At 46.1% G+C, this 13,107-nt stretch overlaps 1 protein-coding gene across 1 annotated transcript in view; it reads right to left on the minus strand.

The window, feature by feature from the left end:
• MLXIP (MLX interacting protein) overlaps window positions 1-12,571 on the minus strand; it is a 43,540-nt gene extending 30,969 nt beyond the window's left edge. The window contains exon 1 of the mRNA XM_066199520.1: window positions 12,201-12,571. Within this exon, the coding sequence (XP_066055617.1) occupies window positions 12,201-12,571 (371 nt within the window). The remainder of the gene's footprint in view (window positions 1-12,200) is intronic.
• Window positions 12,572-13,107: the final 536 nt, after the last annotated feature.

Raw genomic sequence — 13,107 nt, forward strand, 5'->3', positions numbered from 1 at the left:
TCCCCATGGTGCTCCCAACAAACAGCTCCTCCCAGCTCTACAGGAAAATTATATCAGCAAGCATATTAAGTCACTCCCTAAAAGTGAACTGAAGAACTCGACAGTTTCTCTTTTTGTTCTTTATAGACACATCCCTCCCCTCCAGTTGAGTATGTATACTGATTTGGCAGGACTCTTGCTTTGAAAAGGGAGGGATAATGACCTTTGTAGGAGGGAACAGCCACTATGGTGACTTCTCAACAGCTTGGATGCCCCAGCTTTTGGACAAATTGTTTTGGTTTCCCAAAGTAATTATTTCACAATTTCTGTTTTAGGTGTCAACCACAGTTGCTAATAATTACCCGATGTGAGTGCAGTTTCCTCCTTGGGGATATCTGTGTTCCTGATCAAGTCAGCTCTCCCATCCCAGCATTAGGTTCATTTGAAATAAGCTGACAACATTCAAAGAGCTTCTCTGGCTCTCTAACAGATCTAAATATTTCACACCCATATCCAAATCCCTTGACTTAGTCCTTCCTTTCTAAAAGTTTTATATCCTCTAATCCAGAAGAGTAGTTTTGTATGTTTCCAGGTGGCAAACCTCCTCTACAACCCCTGCATTCAATTTGCTTTCTCAAAAGCTGTGTTTTAAAGAGCAAAAGCAAGTAGCTGATTCCCTTTCACTGCTTCATGCTTTCCCACATCTGGCACAGCACCAGCACATTTTCTATCCAAGTTCCCTCAACCTCCATCCTGTCAAGGACAGATGTTTACCGAGCAAACAGAAAGCTGGACTAAGCTGTGCAGACACCAATGTGCAGGAGTTTATACAGGGAAACAGTGATACGTTCTTTGGACACCGTACAGGACGAGCTAACACGAGAAGCGTGATCTGTAACACCCAGACCCTTGTGTGCTGCTAACAGACAAACACATTTCAGAGCCATTCCTGAACCCACTACACAGCTTAGCAGGATCAGGACTTCGCTGTGTTGCCTCTCACTCAAATACGGGGAGTTCTCCCGATGCACAGTCCTCGCTGTAAATACTATTAACAGAGCTTGACTAGCCATGGCTAAGCTTACTCAGACTACTCTTCTATGTAAACATACAGAAATTCAGCAGGATGAGCTGAGTGACCGTGAAAGAACAAAACAAATGATATCATTCTTTGCTCTGGGAAACGCGGCAGCAGATAATATCCATATCCAATGACTGGCAGATCAGGAATGCAACAAGATCTTCCACTACCCTCTTCCTGTTTCGCACTTCTTCTCTAACAGCTGCCAGACCCAAAAGCTCAGGTATTTCCTTTTTACCTTTTTTAAGTTTTCCTTTTTATGTGCACGCTTTTCCTTTTTTACCTTGGTCACTTCTGCCCCCAAAATAATAGCTTTCAACAACTAACACAGGCTCAATCAAGTGTCACACCTCAGCACCAAATGCAAAAGTCTGCATGATAAAAAGGTAATCAAGAGCAGTCATGGACTTCAAAGAAGAATTACAAAGACACGGGAAGCTCTTCCACAATTCTTGCTCCATTTGGTCTCTGTCTCTTTGTGAATAGTGTGGACAGTGAGGACAAACTAGATTTAAGAGCAGCCTAAAATGTGGATGTAGGATGCAGCATGAAGAATTGAACAGGAGAGCCTGTGCTGGCTCACATTCACATCAACATACAGTAACTAAATGCTGTGGGCCTGAGTTATTTTTAGGTCTATTGTGAAACCCCACATTCCAGCTGCTCCAAAGATACACCAGCACTACCACAGAGACCTGGGCTGTGTATCATCACCCTGGCTGGCTGCAGTGAGTCTAACCCTTGCCCTACATTAAAATTTTGGTGCCAAGGCAACCAAGTCCCTGCCACAGATGGGGCAAGGTGGACAAGAAGTGTTTTGGACAACAAGCTCACGTGGGCTGGGGAAGGGTTTGGCTGTTGGATACAGAAGTCACTGAGCTGCTGCAGTCTGGTCAGAGGTCTCCCAGCCATGCTGGCCAAGGTCACCTCAGCAGTCACGTCCTTGAACTGCTGCAGGCAGAGCACCCGTTACTATGGGACCTTGAGGGAAGGGAGAGTAAACAAAGCAGCAGAGGGAAAGGAGGCCAGGATTTCGAGTAAACATCCCACGCTGCAGAACTCTGAAAACAATGGACTTGACAGATTCCAGAAGCAAAGCCTCCTTCGTGCCTCTGCAAGGTTTGCTTGAATCTTGTAATGCAGACATGGCTCTCAAAAAGAACCACCCTGCTGATGTGTGAGGACTAACAGCCTCCACTGGGAGGATCAGTGAAAAGGCCTCATCCTGCTTCCTCGTGCTTCTGCAGAGCTGTTCCAGGCAGCAGGAGAGCTGCAACACAAACTTCTCAGAACAAAACCCTTGCACCCCTCTGTTCCTCTGCTCCCTCTGCCTGGCAGGACACAGGACCAAGGTCCTGCACTCCCCACAGGGACTCTAATGGCACTAAAGGCCCTGGTGCTCACACAAGCTCTCAGCACAGACACCTCTGAGGACCCACATCAGCAGGACCCTCTGAGAACACCAGGGCAGATGCAGTGCAGGACAGGGCTGGGAGGGGCAAACATCCCACAAAGAGGGTTCAGGCCAGATCACACTTGCAAGCTGCTACCTTCCCCCCAGATTTGCAAAACCCAACTATAAACAATGCAGCTGCTATCTCATTTCCAAAACAAGTACCAGCAATCCTCTTTCTCAAGAAGGGCAAACCTATTACACAAGAGCAAGGTTATCTGGATCTCCTCCTTACCCCCTCAGTCACCCTTAAGGCTCCGCTCTTCAAGTCTTGTTCTTAATTTACAAGCCAGCCCTAGGACAAGTAAGCCCCACCCAAAACCAGCGAAGACAAGACCACCCTTCATCTCCTGAGATGGAAGAAGTCCTTTCAGGTTGACACAGGAATAAAACTGTAAAAAGCATCAGACTCCTTTGCTTGAGCAAGGACAACTTTTCATGGACTAAGCTCTCAACCATTCTTCCTTGCTCCTTCAGCTGAAAGCAGACTCAACTCTTATTTCTGCTCTGAACTGTCCCCTCAAAATTCTGCTCTGTGTTCCCCAAATCGCTGGGAGAATGCATAGGGAAATATTGTTAATCTGCAGTGAGACAGAAGCACGAACACCACATATGTGCTCTACCCACAAAGACATTCTCTGCTTGCTCTGGTGTAGCATAAACGAGCAATAAAGATACCCCCGGAAATCCAGGAATCTCCCACTATAATTAAAAAAAACCCCATTTATCTCTGTGTGTAGGAAGACATTACAACACATTAAAAATACAGTAAGAAAGGCATTAACTATAGCAAAAAGGGCCGTATCCACTGCTTCCCTGCACTACACCATCAGCTAAACCAGAAGTAGAGACAAAAAGGTCTCCCAGCTGCATATTACTGTTGTAGATAATGTGCTGCAAACACAAAACCTAGGATAAAAAGCTCTCTAACAAGTCATTAAAATTTAACAAGTCATGAAATTTTTTTCTGTGCTTTTCAGGAAAAGTAATCCATTCATTAAGCAGCAATGCTTAGCTACTTAAACAGCTGAACCCTTTCCTGACATCACGGTCCATCACCAACCACGTCAAGGCAAAGGGTTATCTGTGGGTCAGGAGCATTCTGGCCAAAACACACTGACATATCACTAATTGAAGTGAATCAGATTCTTCCACTAATACCCTGCTACATGATAATCCAAGCAGTGCCCTGCAAGCCCTTTCCATCTGGCATGTCACCTTTTCTCTTACAGTCCCAAAGGTGACAAGGCAGCCCTGAGAACCACTCCTGACACTGTGGGCTTTGTACCTCCATACACTTGGCAAGTGGCCATGCTCTGGATAACCAACCAGGGGAAGGAAGCTTTTCCCTGGGCCTAGATGGCTTCCTATGGTCCTTCCCAATCCCATTTTCTATTATCCACTGATATCACAGCTGGACAGCAAATTAAAAATACTAATCCTTCACAAAGGTAACTGCTGCTCAGCTTGCTCTTAAGCAGCACTCAAGAGTTTCCATACCTTAAGGCACAAAGTGAAATCTGCTTAACAGAGAGGGAACAGGCAATTCCCCTGCAGCCATTCACACCATTCAACGGCCAAGGTGTCACTCAGGCTCTCCTCAGAGGCATTAAGCCTGGAGGAGACTGATAAGAGATTGTCACACGTGGGAACGGCTGGAAGATAAAACACTAGGCACACCGAGTTCAAGCAAACTTCTGCTCAATCCAACAGCAGATTGAACACAGGGAGACAGAGTCCAGCAACTGCAGTGCACGGAGCCAAGGCAGGAAAACAGACAAGGAGCTCTTCATTTCTGCTTGCAGAGTAAAGAGATCCCAAACAGGCAGGGTCCTCCTGCTGCCTGGAGTGGCACATTCAGCTCCTGAACAATCTCTCTTGAGGAAAGGGGTCATGCCTCCAATGGCTATTAACCGTTTGACAGCTCAGACAAGCTCACATCATCTAGACTTCCAAGCCCAGCAGAATAAAAGGGTTTTCCAGATTCTCCAGAAGGCCACTGTCAGCAGCACACTCAGGAATCCAAAGTGATGCTCCAGATACTAAAGGGTTTTTTTGGGGACTGCACAATGAGAGCAACGATGCCTCTCAGAACCACAGTCAGGGCAGGGAGCAGGTGCTTCTCAGGCAGTTCAGTCAAAGGCCAAGGCCACTGCCTTCCAGAGGCATCAGGACTGCCCTTCAAATATCAGCCTGGTTTTATTATCCTGTCATTTGTACCTGTAAGGTTCCTCATCAGTTCAGTAGCTTTTCTAAGGGACGTGTCAGTAAGCTGCACATCTCTTCATCATGCCCTCCTAAATCTTTCTTCTATTTGTCCTCTTTCCTTTATTAAGTTTGTAACTGAAGTTATCTTCCATAGGTCTTCCTTTTGGACTCCTCTGTCAGCTCACTTCTAAACTTCATGCCTTTGTTTCCCTCTTTCTAAAAGGTCAGCACACGCATCTCGGGCTCTGAAGTGCTGAGACTGTTTCAGTCATTTCAGACTGGAGAAAGGGAGGAAAAAGCAGTAACTGATTTATCTAAGATCAACAGCCAGGAAACCAAGGGTTAGTGAAGAGTTTTGTACCTGTGTGTCACAAAGTCAATAAGCTGTGGCAAATGCACACTGGAACATTTCCAACGGCAATGGCTGCTTTACTTACCAAGGGATGGCTACATTAATTATATCAGGAGTGACACCAAGTCAGCGTGTTTCATGTTCAAAAACAACCAAAAATGACCTTCCAGCTCCCATTTGAGCAAACAAACAAAAATTATTTGAAAAGATCATGTTCAGAATTTTTGTTCTGGTACTAAAACTATTAGAAGCAATTTCTGAAGAACCTTGCTTGTCCTAACCCTATTTTTCAAGCCTTCCTGCTTCAGAAACTGTGACAATAGTGTAACTCTAGCTTGCACTAAAAACAATCAGATTCAGGTTTTTCCATCACTGTCTGAAACACAAAGAACCAACTCTATTTTCTTTGGAGGCAACTGAAACAAGTAGTTTTCCTAATCATCTTCATAATGTTTTTATGGACACGTGAAAGGTTTCCTTTCCAGAGCGAAAGGAAAATTGTATGAAAGCTGTAAAATATTTCTATAGCCATCAAAGAGTTTAGAAAGCTTGTCTTTTTCCTCAGAAGTGGCTTAGAAGTTTTGTCTTTAGAGAACTGTTTGTGCCAATGATATTAAGATATCAAAGGACAGATGAGGGAAACTGTAAATGCAATTAATTTCTGCATACAAAGAAAGGAAGTTGCAAGCATATAGCCTGTAGTCTGGTAATTAAAAATAAAATACCAGATTAAACCCAAACTGGTCCAGGTTTCTCAACTGATAAGGTTTGTTGTTGCTGTTCTGTTTTAAAAAGAGAACCCTTTCTCCCCAACAGCAAAAGGCAGCAGGGCAGCATGAGAAGAGCCAAACCAGGAATTCCAGATCTCCTGCCCCCATCTCATTGCTCCATCACCCGTGACTTCCAGATCTGGGTCCATCCAGCTCATTCTCTCCTTTATCGGGCACACCCTCATCGAGTCCTCCCTATCTAACTCTCCTATCACAGATCAAAGCATGGGGAATGAACATTGGAGTTTTCCAAGGCCAGCCACACCTTCCATCATCTACTCTTACTTTCCATATATTCTTTCCTTTCATTCTCATTTCTCCTGCCCTGAACAGCATTACACCAGCAGCCTCTTTTCTCCCCAACTTGTGATCATTTACTTCTGTCCTTTCATTCAAAGCTCACCTAAGTACAACTCCAGCCTCTTTTCTTCTCCACAGTCCCCACCACGATTAGAGACTTCCCCTTCCTTGCTGTCATTCCACCCACCCCTGCTGGGTTTGTAACCCAGGCTCAAACCCACTCAGTCAGCTGAGACATCCTTTGTTTGACTTGAACTTTGCAATATCTCATTTTTTTCTTTCCTGTTTCCATCCCTGTGGCCTCTGTCAACACCATCCAGCTCTTTGTGGGGCTTTATCTTGGCCTTTCCAAGTCACTCAATGCATTCCTCAAAGATCCTCTTAATTTTACTCCACATCTCAGTGAGCTCCCAGCCTCACTCCTTGCCCTTTCAACTCCTCCTGCTTTACAACAGATCTCTGAGTGCTGTTATTAGGGGGGAAATTCCACCCACCCCCTGACAACTTCAAGAGTTCACTCTCTCCTTCAAGCCTGTCGAAATGCCTCTGACATCCCAGAAATGCCCAGCCTTCGGCTCAAAATGCCTACAAAGCTCCCTTTATTCCCCCCCACCCCTTCCCAGCTTGCAGCATCACTAGATACCCTTTTGTTTGATTAAGACTAATCGTAGCTTAAGGACACACAGTCAGATAAGCAGCTGCTCAAGTGACTGAATATCAACTCTGCTTTCCACAAGAATGGAAATTTTTTCCCCCCACATGGGAAAGTAACAAACAAGAATGGTTCAGTGACCTACTAAAGGGGTGTGTGGAAAAACATGAGTAAAGCCAAGACCTGAATTTTGGGTTTCTTGGCTTTAATTCCTCTATGCACTCAGCAGAAAGAAATAAAAACAGGTAAGGGGGGGAGAACTGGAAATCAACATATTAATTTTCGTTGCATTCAAAGCACATCATAATCATGCAGGACAAAATCTTCACTAAAAAACATGTCAAATCTCAAAGTTCAGCCAAATTTTTTTCAGATCATGCGAAAGTTCTTGAGAACTGGCAGTCTGAGGACAAACCAGCTCCCTCTTCCCTATTTCAGCACATCCATCAAAAATGATGATTACGAAACCCATGCTGTATTTAAGCCAGAAAATAACATCTGTTTACTGAGTAAAAATACAAGAAGAGAACTACAACAAAACATGTAGGTTAAATGGTAGATCAAGAGATGATAACAATGTGCTTTTTTAATGAAAAAGGTGACTACTGTGCCCAACACCTCTATAGTAACACCCTACCCAACCAGGTCCATAGAAACCAGTCTGCAGACACCAAAATAAAAATAGCCAGGAGCAAAACAAACAAAATTGTCCCTGTATCTAAACCTCTGTCCACAGAATTTGTCTGCTCTTCCTGTAGTTATTTGTAGCCCTGAAGACACCAAAACCTTAATCTGAACCAAGGCCTTCTGGCACTACCACTACTAAATGCTTACTTTGGCAAAGAAATGTGTCTCTGAGACAAGAACAGCTCAGCAGCCTTCCTGCAAACCATCCTGAGGTTCAAGGTTGCCAAGGTGGAATTTTGAAGTGCATCTTACACAGAGCTTAAAAGCTTGTGACTATATCAAGCATTTGACATAAGCAGGGTAAGAGGCTCAGTACCAATGTCCCGATTCATCCTGCACCCTGAATATGGCATCCTTGCTGTGGTTAAAAAATACTTTAAACAGCAACTCTGCTCAAGTCTGGCTAAATTCAGAGGTGACAACAGGTGTTTTTATCAGAGCAGCTTCTACAAGCAGCATGTGAAATATGTAACTGAATTCTGGAAGTTTTTAACCTCCAGGTGCTATCAGCACTGCTGAGAACTTCCCCAAACACTGCACTAACAAAGAATGTGTGGCAAAGGTGCTCTGGAAACAAGCTGACCCCTAACGTCAGTCCACTGAGGAAAGGAATATTTTTGGCTTACATCTACACCAAGTCAAGGAGTCATATTGCTAAAGAGGAGAGATGAAATCTAGAAATGACCTGGCAAGCCGCTCACAAGGCAGCTTTTGTCCCAGTTCCCAGACCCCACTCTCCTGCTCCGTGCAGCTTCAGCAAGCAGGATCCACAGGGTTGTGGACAAGGATCTCATGCCAACGTTAACACTCTTACCTCAAGTACAACACCTGGCATGTTCCTTAAGCTCTTATTAAAAGGTGAGAGAACTCTGAGGCTACTTAAGAATTAAATGAGCCCACAGAGTCATCTTCATCTACCTTACCATGCCCTATGCTAAGATAAGCAATGACTGACATAATAATATATAATAGTTTAAAAATAACACCACCCAGTGTGAGTAGTATCATTAAGAATTCCTAAAATAAAGCCTGTGCTCTGTTTACACAATGTACACGACCACACACACCTTGAGGAGCCCAATCTCTCCACTGCAGGACTGTCTCCCCAGCACTGCACAAGAAGGGGGCCTTCATATACAAAATTAATTATTTACATGGCCTCAGAGCCTCAGCAACCTCTTATTTCTTCACAGGGCGTGCATGCAACACACTGGCAGAGTATAACTGAAATCCGCAACGTCACTTATCCATTTTACACCTGGAGAAAATAAAGAATTGTCTTAAATCTACTTTTTCCAGGAGTAATACACTCTATTTCCTACTCCCTGCAATAATTACATTAGTCATTTTAGCAGGATTTACCTCTCTACCCTTGAGATAAGCTAGCACAAGGTCAGTGATTCCCAACATCCATTTTTTTCAGAGCTGCACAGGAAGTTCAGAAAAGTTCCTATTTCAGGTTTTGAACCTTAAACTATGCATCATCCTTCCCAAAGCAGAGCTTTCCACAGGGAAGTCCAATGTCCCATATTCCAGACTGTCAGGGCAATAAATGGTTTACAGTGCCCTTTTGTAAAGCACAATTTTTCACTTCACAGAAGCCTTCAGCCTTCATTCTACATGGAGCTAAACACAATTCTTCCACTGGAGACAACAAGTCTCCAAAACAAAGAGAAAAAATGATTCTTTCCCAATCTCAGGGAAAAAAACTCTCATGATAGGCTATTGTTGAAATATTTCTGAATACAGTTCAGCTTCGGGAAGTTATTTCTGGGTAATGTAATTATTTGGATAATGGTAAAGTTATTAGAGTGCTTTACTGAATTAAATATCAAGATGACATAACATTTTACTTAATTCTGCGTATTGTAGGTCACGTAGCCAGAAGCAGTTTCTGTTTAGAATGAGCAGTGTCAAAGGCCTTTCTCATTTTTTAAGAATATTTTTTTAAGATCTTTTTGCCTGTATAAAGTGACCTGCCTGCAACAGCTCAATTCTAGCTACCTACACGTCAAGGTGTCTGCAAGGTCACACTGGTTTAAAGAGCTGAGATGAAGGGGCTAAAAGGGGAAAACCAATGTTCTTTTACCTCTGTCAGTGTGGTACAGCTCCCATAATCAATCAAATAATCATCACAAAAACAAGTGACATTTAGATAAAGCACAGCCCGCGTGACACCTGTTATAAAACCCCAGCGTTTATAAGTTACTTATTAATTTAAAAAATGGTTTTAATCTGCTCACTGTACGGGGGAGTATGCTATAGGCATATTTTCCCCTCTGGAATGGCTTATCTGAAAGGAGACTTTTCGAGCTGGCTATGTGACTGAAACAGCTGTGATGAAAATTGGAATCGCGATGGTTTGCACTGCTCAAAGGCATGAGGGAATCGCTTCCCTGGGGTCCAGAAATAACTTTTTTTTATCATATAAAAAGTTTGATCCTTAACAGCACAGAGCCAAACTCAAAAAAAGTTTACAGCACAATTAAAAGAGCCCAGGTTACATCACGAATCCGTGATCCAGCATAAATTTGGTCACTTCCAAACAAACCACCCGAGGTAATGACCCAAATAATGACTGAGGTAATCTAGAAAAACTTTGCTTTCTAGTCCATCGGCAAAGCTAATGGGTACCACACGTTTTTTACTGCTTCTCTTTAAAAAGTTTAAACACTGCAACACCAGCAGTGAGTGTCACATGTAAATAAATATTACACAAAGAGCTTCCTTGGGTGTGTGTTTAACACGGATCACCCAGCTCTGCAGGCAGCTCATGCCCCCGCAAAGCAAAATCCACACATCTTCACCTTTTTCTGTGTTACAGTTTTTGCTGTTGGTTTCCACACCCCTCAAGTTCTTTTCTAGAGTGAATTTCTACCCAGCAAAGGCAGCATGGAAAACATGAACATAGAATCTGTGTGTTTTTCCAGTGCTGGATCTGACAGGCAATAATGAGAAAGGTACAGCTGAGGCAACAGCCATGAAAACATCCCCATAAACCAACCAAGATCAAATCCAGCCTGAGGACGATGTGGACAGAGAGACCTACAACCTACAGGCTCGATCATTTGTTAAAAGTCCATTTCCCATTTCACCGACACTTTCAGCACCTCAAATCAGATTTTCCAGAATTACTTAAATCTTTTTTAGACCCAGGTTTACAGTTGGCTTGTTTGGCAGATTTAAAAATTGTATCGCAAAGCTGCTGAGTAAGCAGGCTGGATCTGGGCAGGATGCTTTAGGGCCGCAACTCAGCAAACCCTAAGCATTAAGAATGTGCTTTTCTTTGGCAGCCTCCAAAGAAGATTATTTTCTGCACCTTGCCTCACGCTACCACCAGCAAGTAGGATAAAATCATTTCTTCTGAAATAACTCAGGGCTCAATTTATTCACCTACATCACAGTTCAGTACTGTCAGTCAATGTAACAGAATTATTCCTTTGCACCAGATGTGATCCTCAGTTTCAAAATCCCAAGGACACACTAGTGGAAGCACAAAATAAAACAAAGGTGATAGAGGCCGAGGAGCAGTTGTACATGAGCAGTCCAGTTCTGTCCTTCAAAATCCCTGTAGTTCCTTTGCAAGTTCCTCCCACCTTGTACAATAAAGGCGGACTGATTAATTTTTAATTAAGGTTTACATTTTTATTTCTTTTGTAAGTGCAAAGTACTTATGCCCACTGTTGCACACACTTTATCAGAGGTTCAGTCCCTTGCCAATAACTAATAACGTTCTTAGCCAGTATTAGCAAAATTTTAGGATTACTTACATTACATCTTCTCACTACTGCACAGAACAGATAGTTCTACTGCTTCCTCTTCATTGAGCAATACTTAAATAGAGGAATTCGGGGTGGGTAAAGTTAATTTTCTTTTAGCAAGCTAACGTGGTTCCTATAGATGAAAATAAATATTTCCGTTGATACGCCAAGAGGCATTTTCCATCAACCCTTTTAATCAACTTCCAAAATACGCTCAGCAGAGAACATCAGATTGGATCCGGTTCCTGCTATATCACACAGAACAAAAGACTTGAGCAGACACACATCTTTCCAAAACACTTCTCCTCCACAGCTCTGCCTCCATTTTGGATGACAGACAAAGGGGATAAATGGGAATATACCGCCTTATTGAGGAGATGAAAAGCACAACTGAAGTCTGAGCAAAAGGTGCAGATAAACCCAGGAAGTGCTGCTGCCAGCTGCAGCCACCACAGGAACAAAGGAAACAGCGACAGAGCCCGCTTGCTCGACTTCGTTATAAAAATAAAATTTGAGGAGGGGAAGAAGGAAAATTGGCCGGGTTTCACATCGAGCGGGGCACTTTGCCCTTTAAGGGTTTCTGTTTAGCACTAGAGGCTTCCACTCGCTCCCAGCCTGGCCGCGGGATGCTGAGGGTTTCCAGCGGCAGCAGCAGCCAGCGGGGTCGAGCGGGACCCCAGCCCTGAGCCCTGAGCCCTGAGCCCTGAGCCCTGAGCGCGGCGGCGGCAGCGACAGCCCCGCTCACCCCCCGCCACGGGCCTCGGGCCTGCGGGAAGCGCCCGCCGGGATCCCCAAGTTCGCTGGAAACAAAAGCGGCAGCGAACCCCCGCGCGTGGCTCGGGTCGGGCCGGGGGATCCCCGCTCGGCTGCCACGCCGCCCCTCGCACGGCCCCGGCTCCCGGCGCCGTTCCCCGCGGCCGGGACTCGCTGCCGGCGCCGCTCGGCCCCCGGCGGTACCTGTAGGCCAGGGACATGCACTCGAACAGCTTCGTGAGGGACGCGTCGATGCTGAGGCGGCCGCCGGCGCCGCCGCCGCCGCGGGCCGCCCCGAACTGGTAGGTCTGGCAGGTCTGCTCGTTGACCGTGTCGAAGTCGTAACCCTTCTTGGGCGGGTGCTCGCTGTGCGGCGACGAGACCATGAAGTGCCCCGAGTGGATGATCTGCGGGCCCGGGGGCTGCCCCCGCCGCGGCCCGCACCGCCGCCCCCCGCCCGGCGACGCTCCGCCGTCGTCCGTGTCCGACGAGTCCTCGTCGGGCTCCGTGCGGGGGGACAGCGGCCCCGCCGCCCCGAGCAGCCGCGCCGGCCGCATGAACACGTCGGCGGCCATGGCCCCGCTGCCGCCGCCGCCGCTCCTGCCGCGGCCGAGCCCGCGCCCGCTCTGCGCCGCCACCGCCCCGCTCCGCCCCGCGCCGGCCCCCGCCGCGCTTAAAGGCGACCGAGCGGCCCGCCGCCGCCCTGCCCCCGCCGGCACCGGGGAGCGGCCCCGGCTGCCGCCAGGATCACCGAAAAGGAAAAAAAACAACGGGGGGAAGGCGCTGCTGCTGCTGCCGCCATGTGCCAGGAGTGGCCCCGCTCCTCTCTGAGGATGGCTGGTTGAAATGATCCAGCGGGGACTTCCATGCAGCAGGACAATTTTTTATTATTATTTTTTCAATCAAACTAAAACCCGAAATGTTCCACCTCGACACGAGGAACAGCTCCTTTACGTTGAGGGCGGCAGAGCATTGGAACTGCCCCGGGAGGCCGTGGGTTCTCCCCCTCTGGAGACATTCCAAACGCACCTGGACGCGTTCCTGTGTCACCTGCTCCAGGTGACCCTGCCTGGGCAGGCGGGTTGGACTGAGTCATCTCCAGAGGTCTTTT

The sequence above is a fragment of the Chamaea fasciata genome, unplaced genomic scaffold (assembly GCF_029207755.1).
Source record: "Chamaea fasciata isolate MVZ Bird 193981 ecotype frontalis unplaced genomic scaffold, bChaFas1.0.hap1 SCAF_18, whole genome shotgun sequence".
NCBI classification, from domain to species: domain Eukaryota; kingdom Metazoa; phylum Chordata; class Aves; order Passeriformes; family Sylviidae; genus Chamaea; species Chamaea fasciata.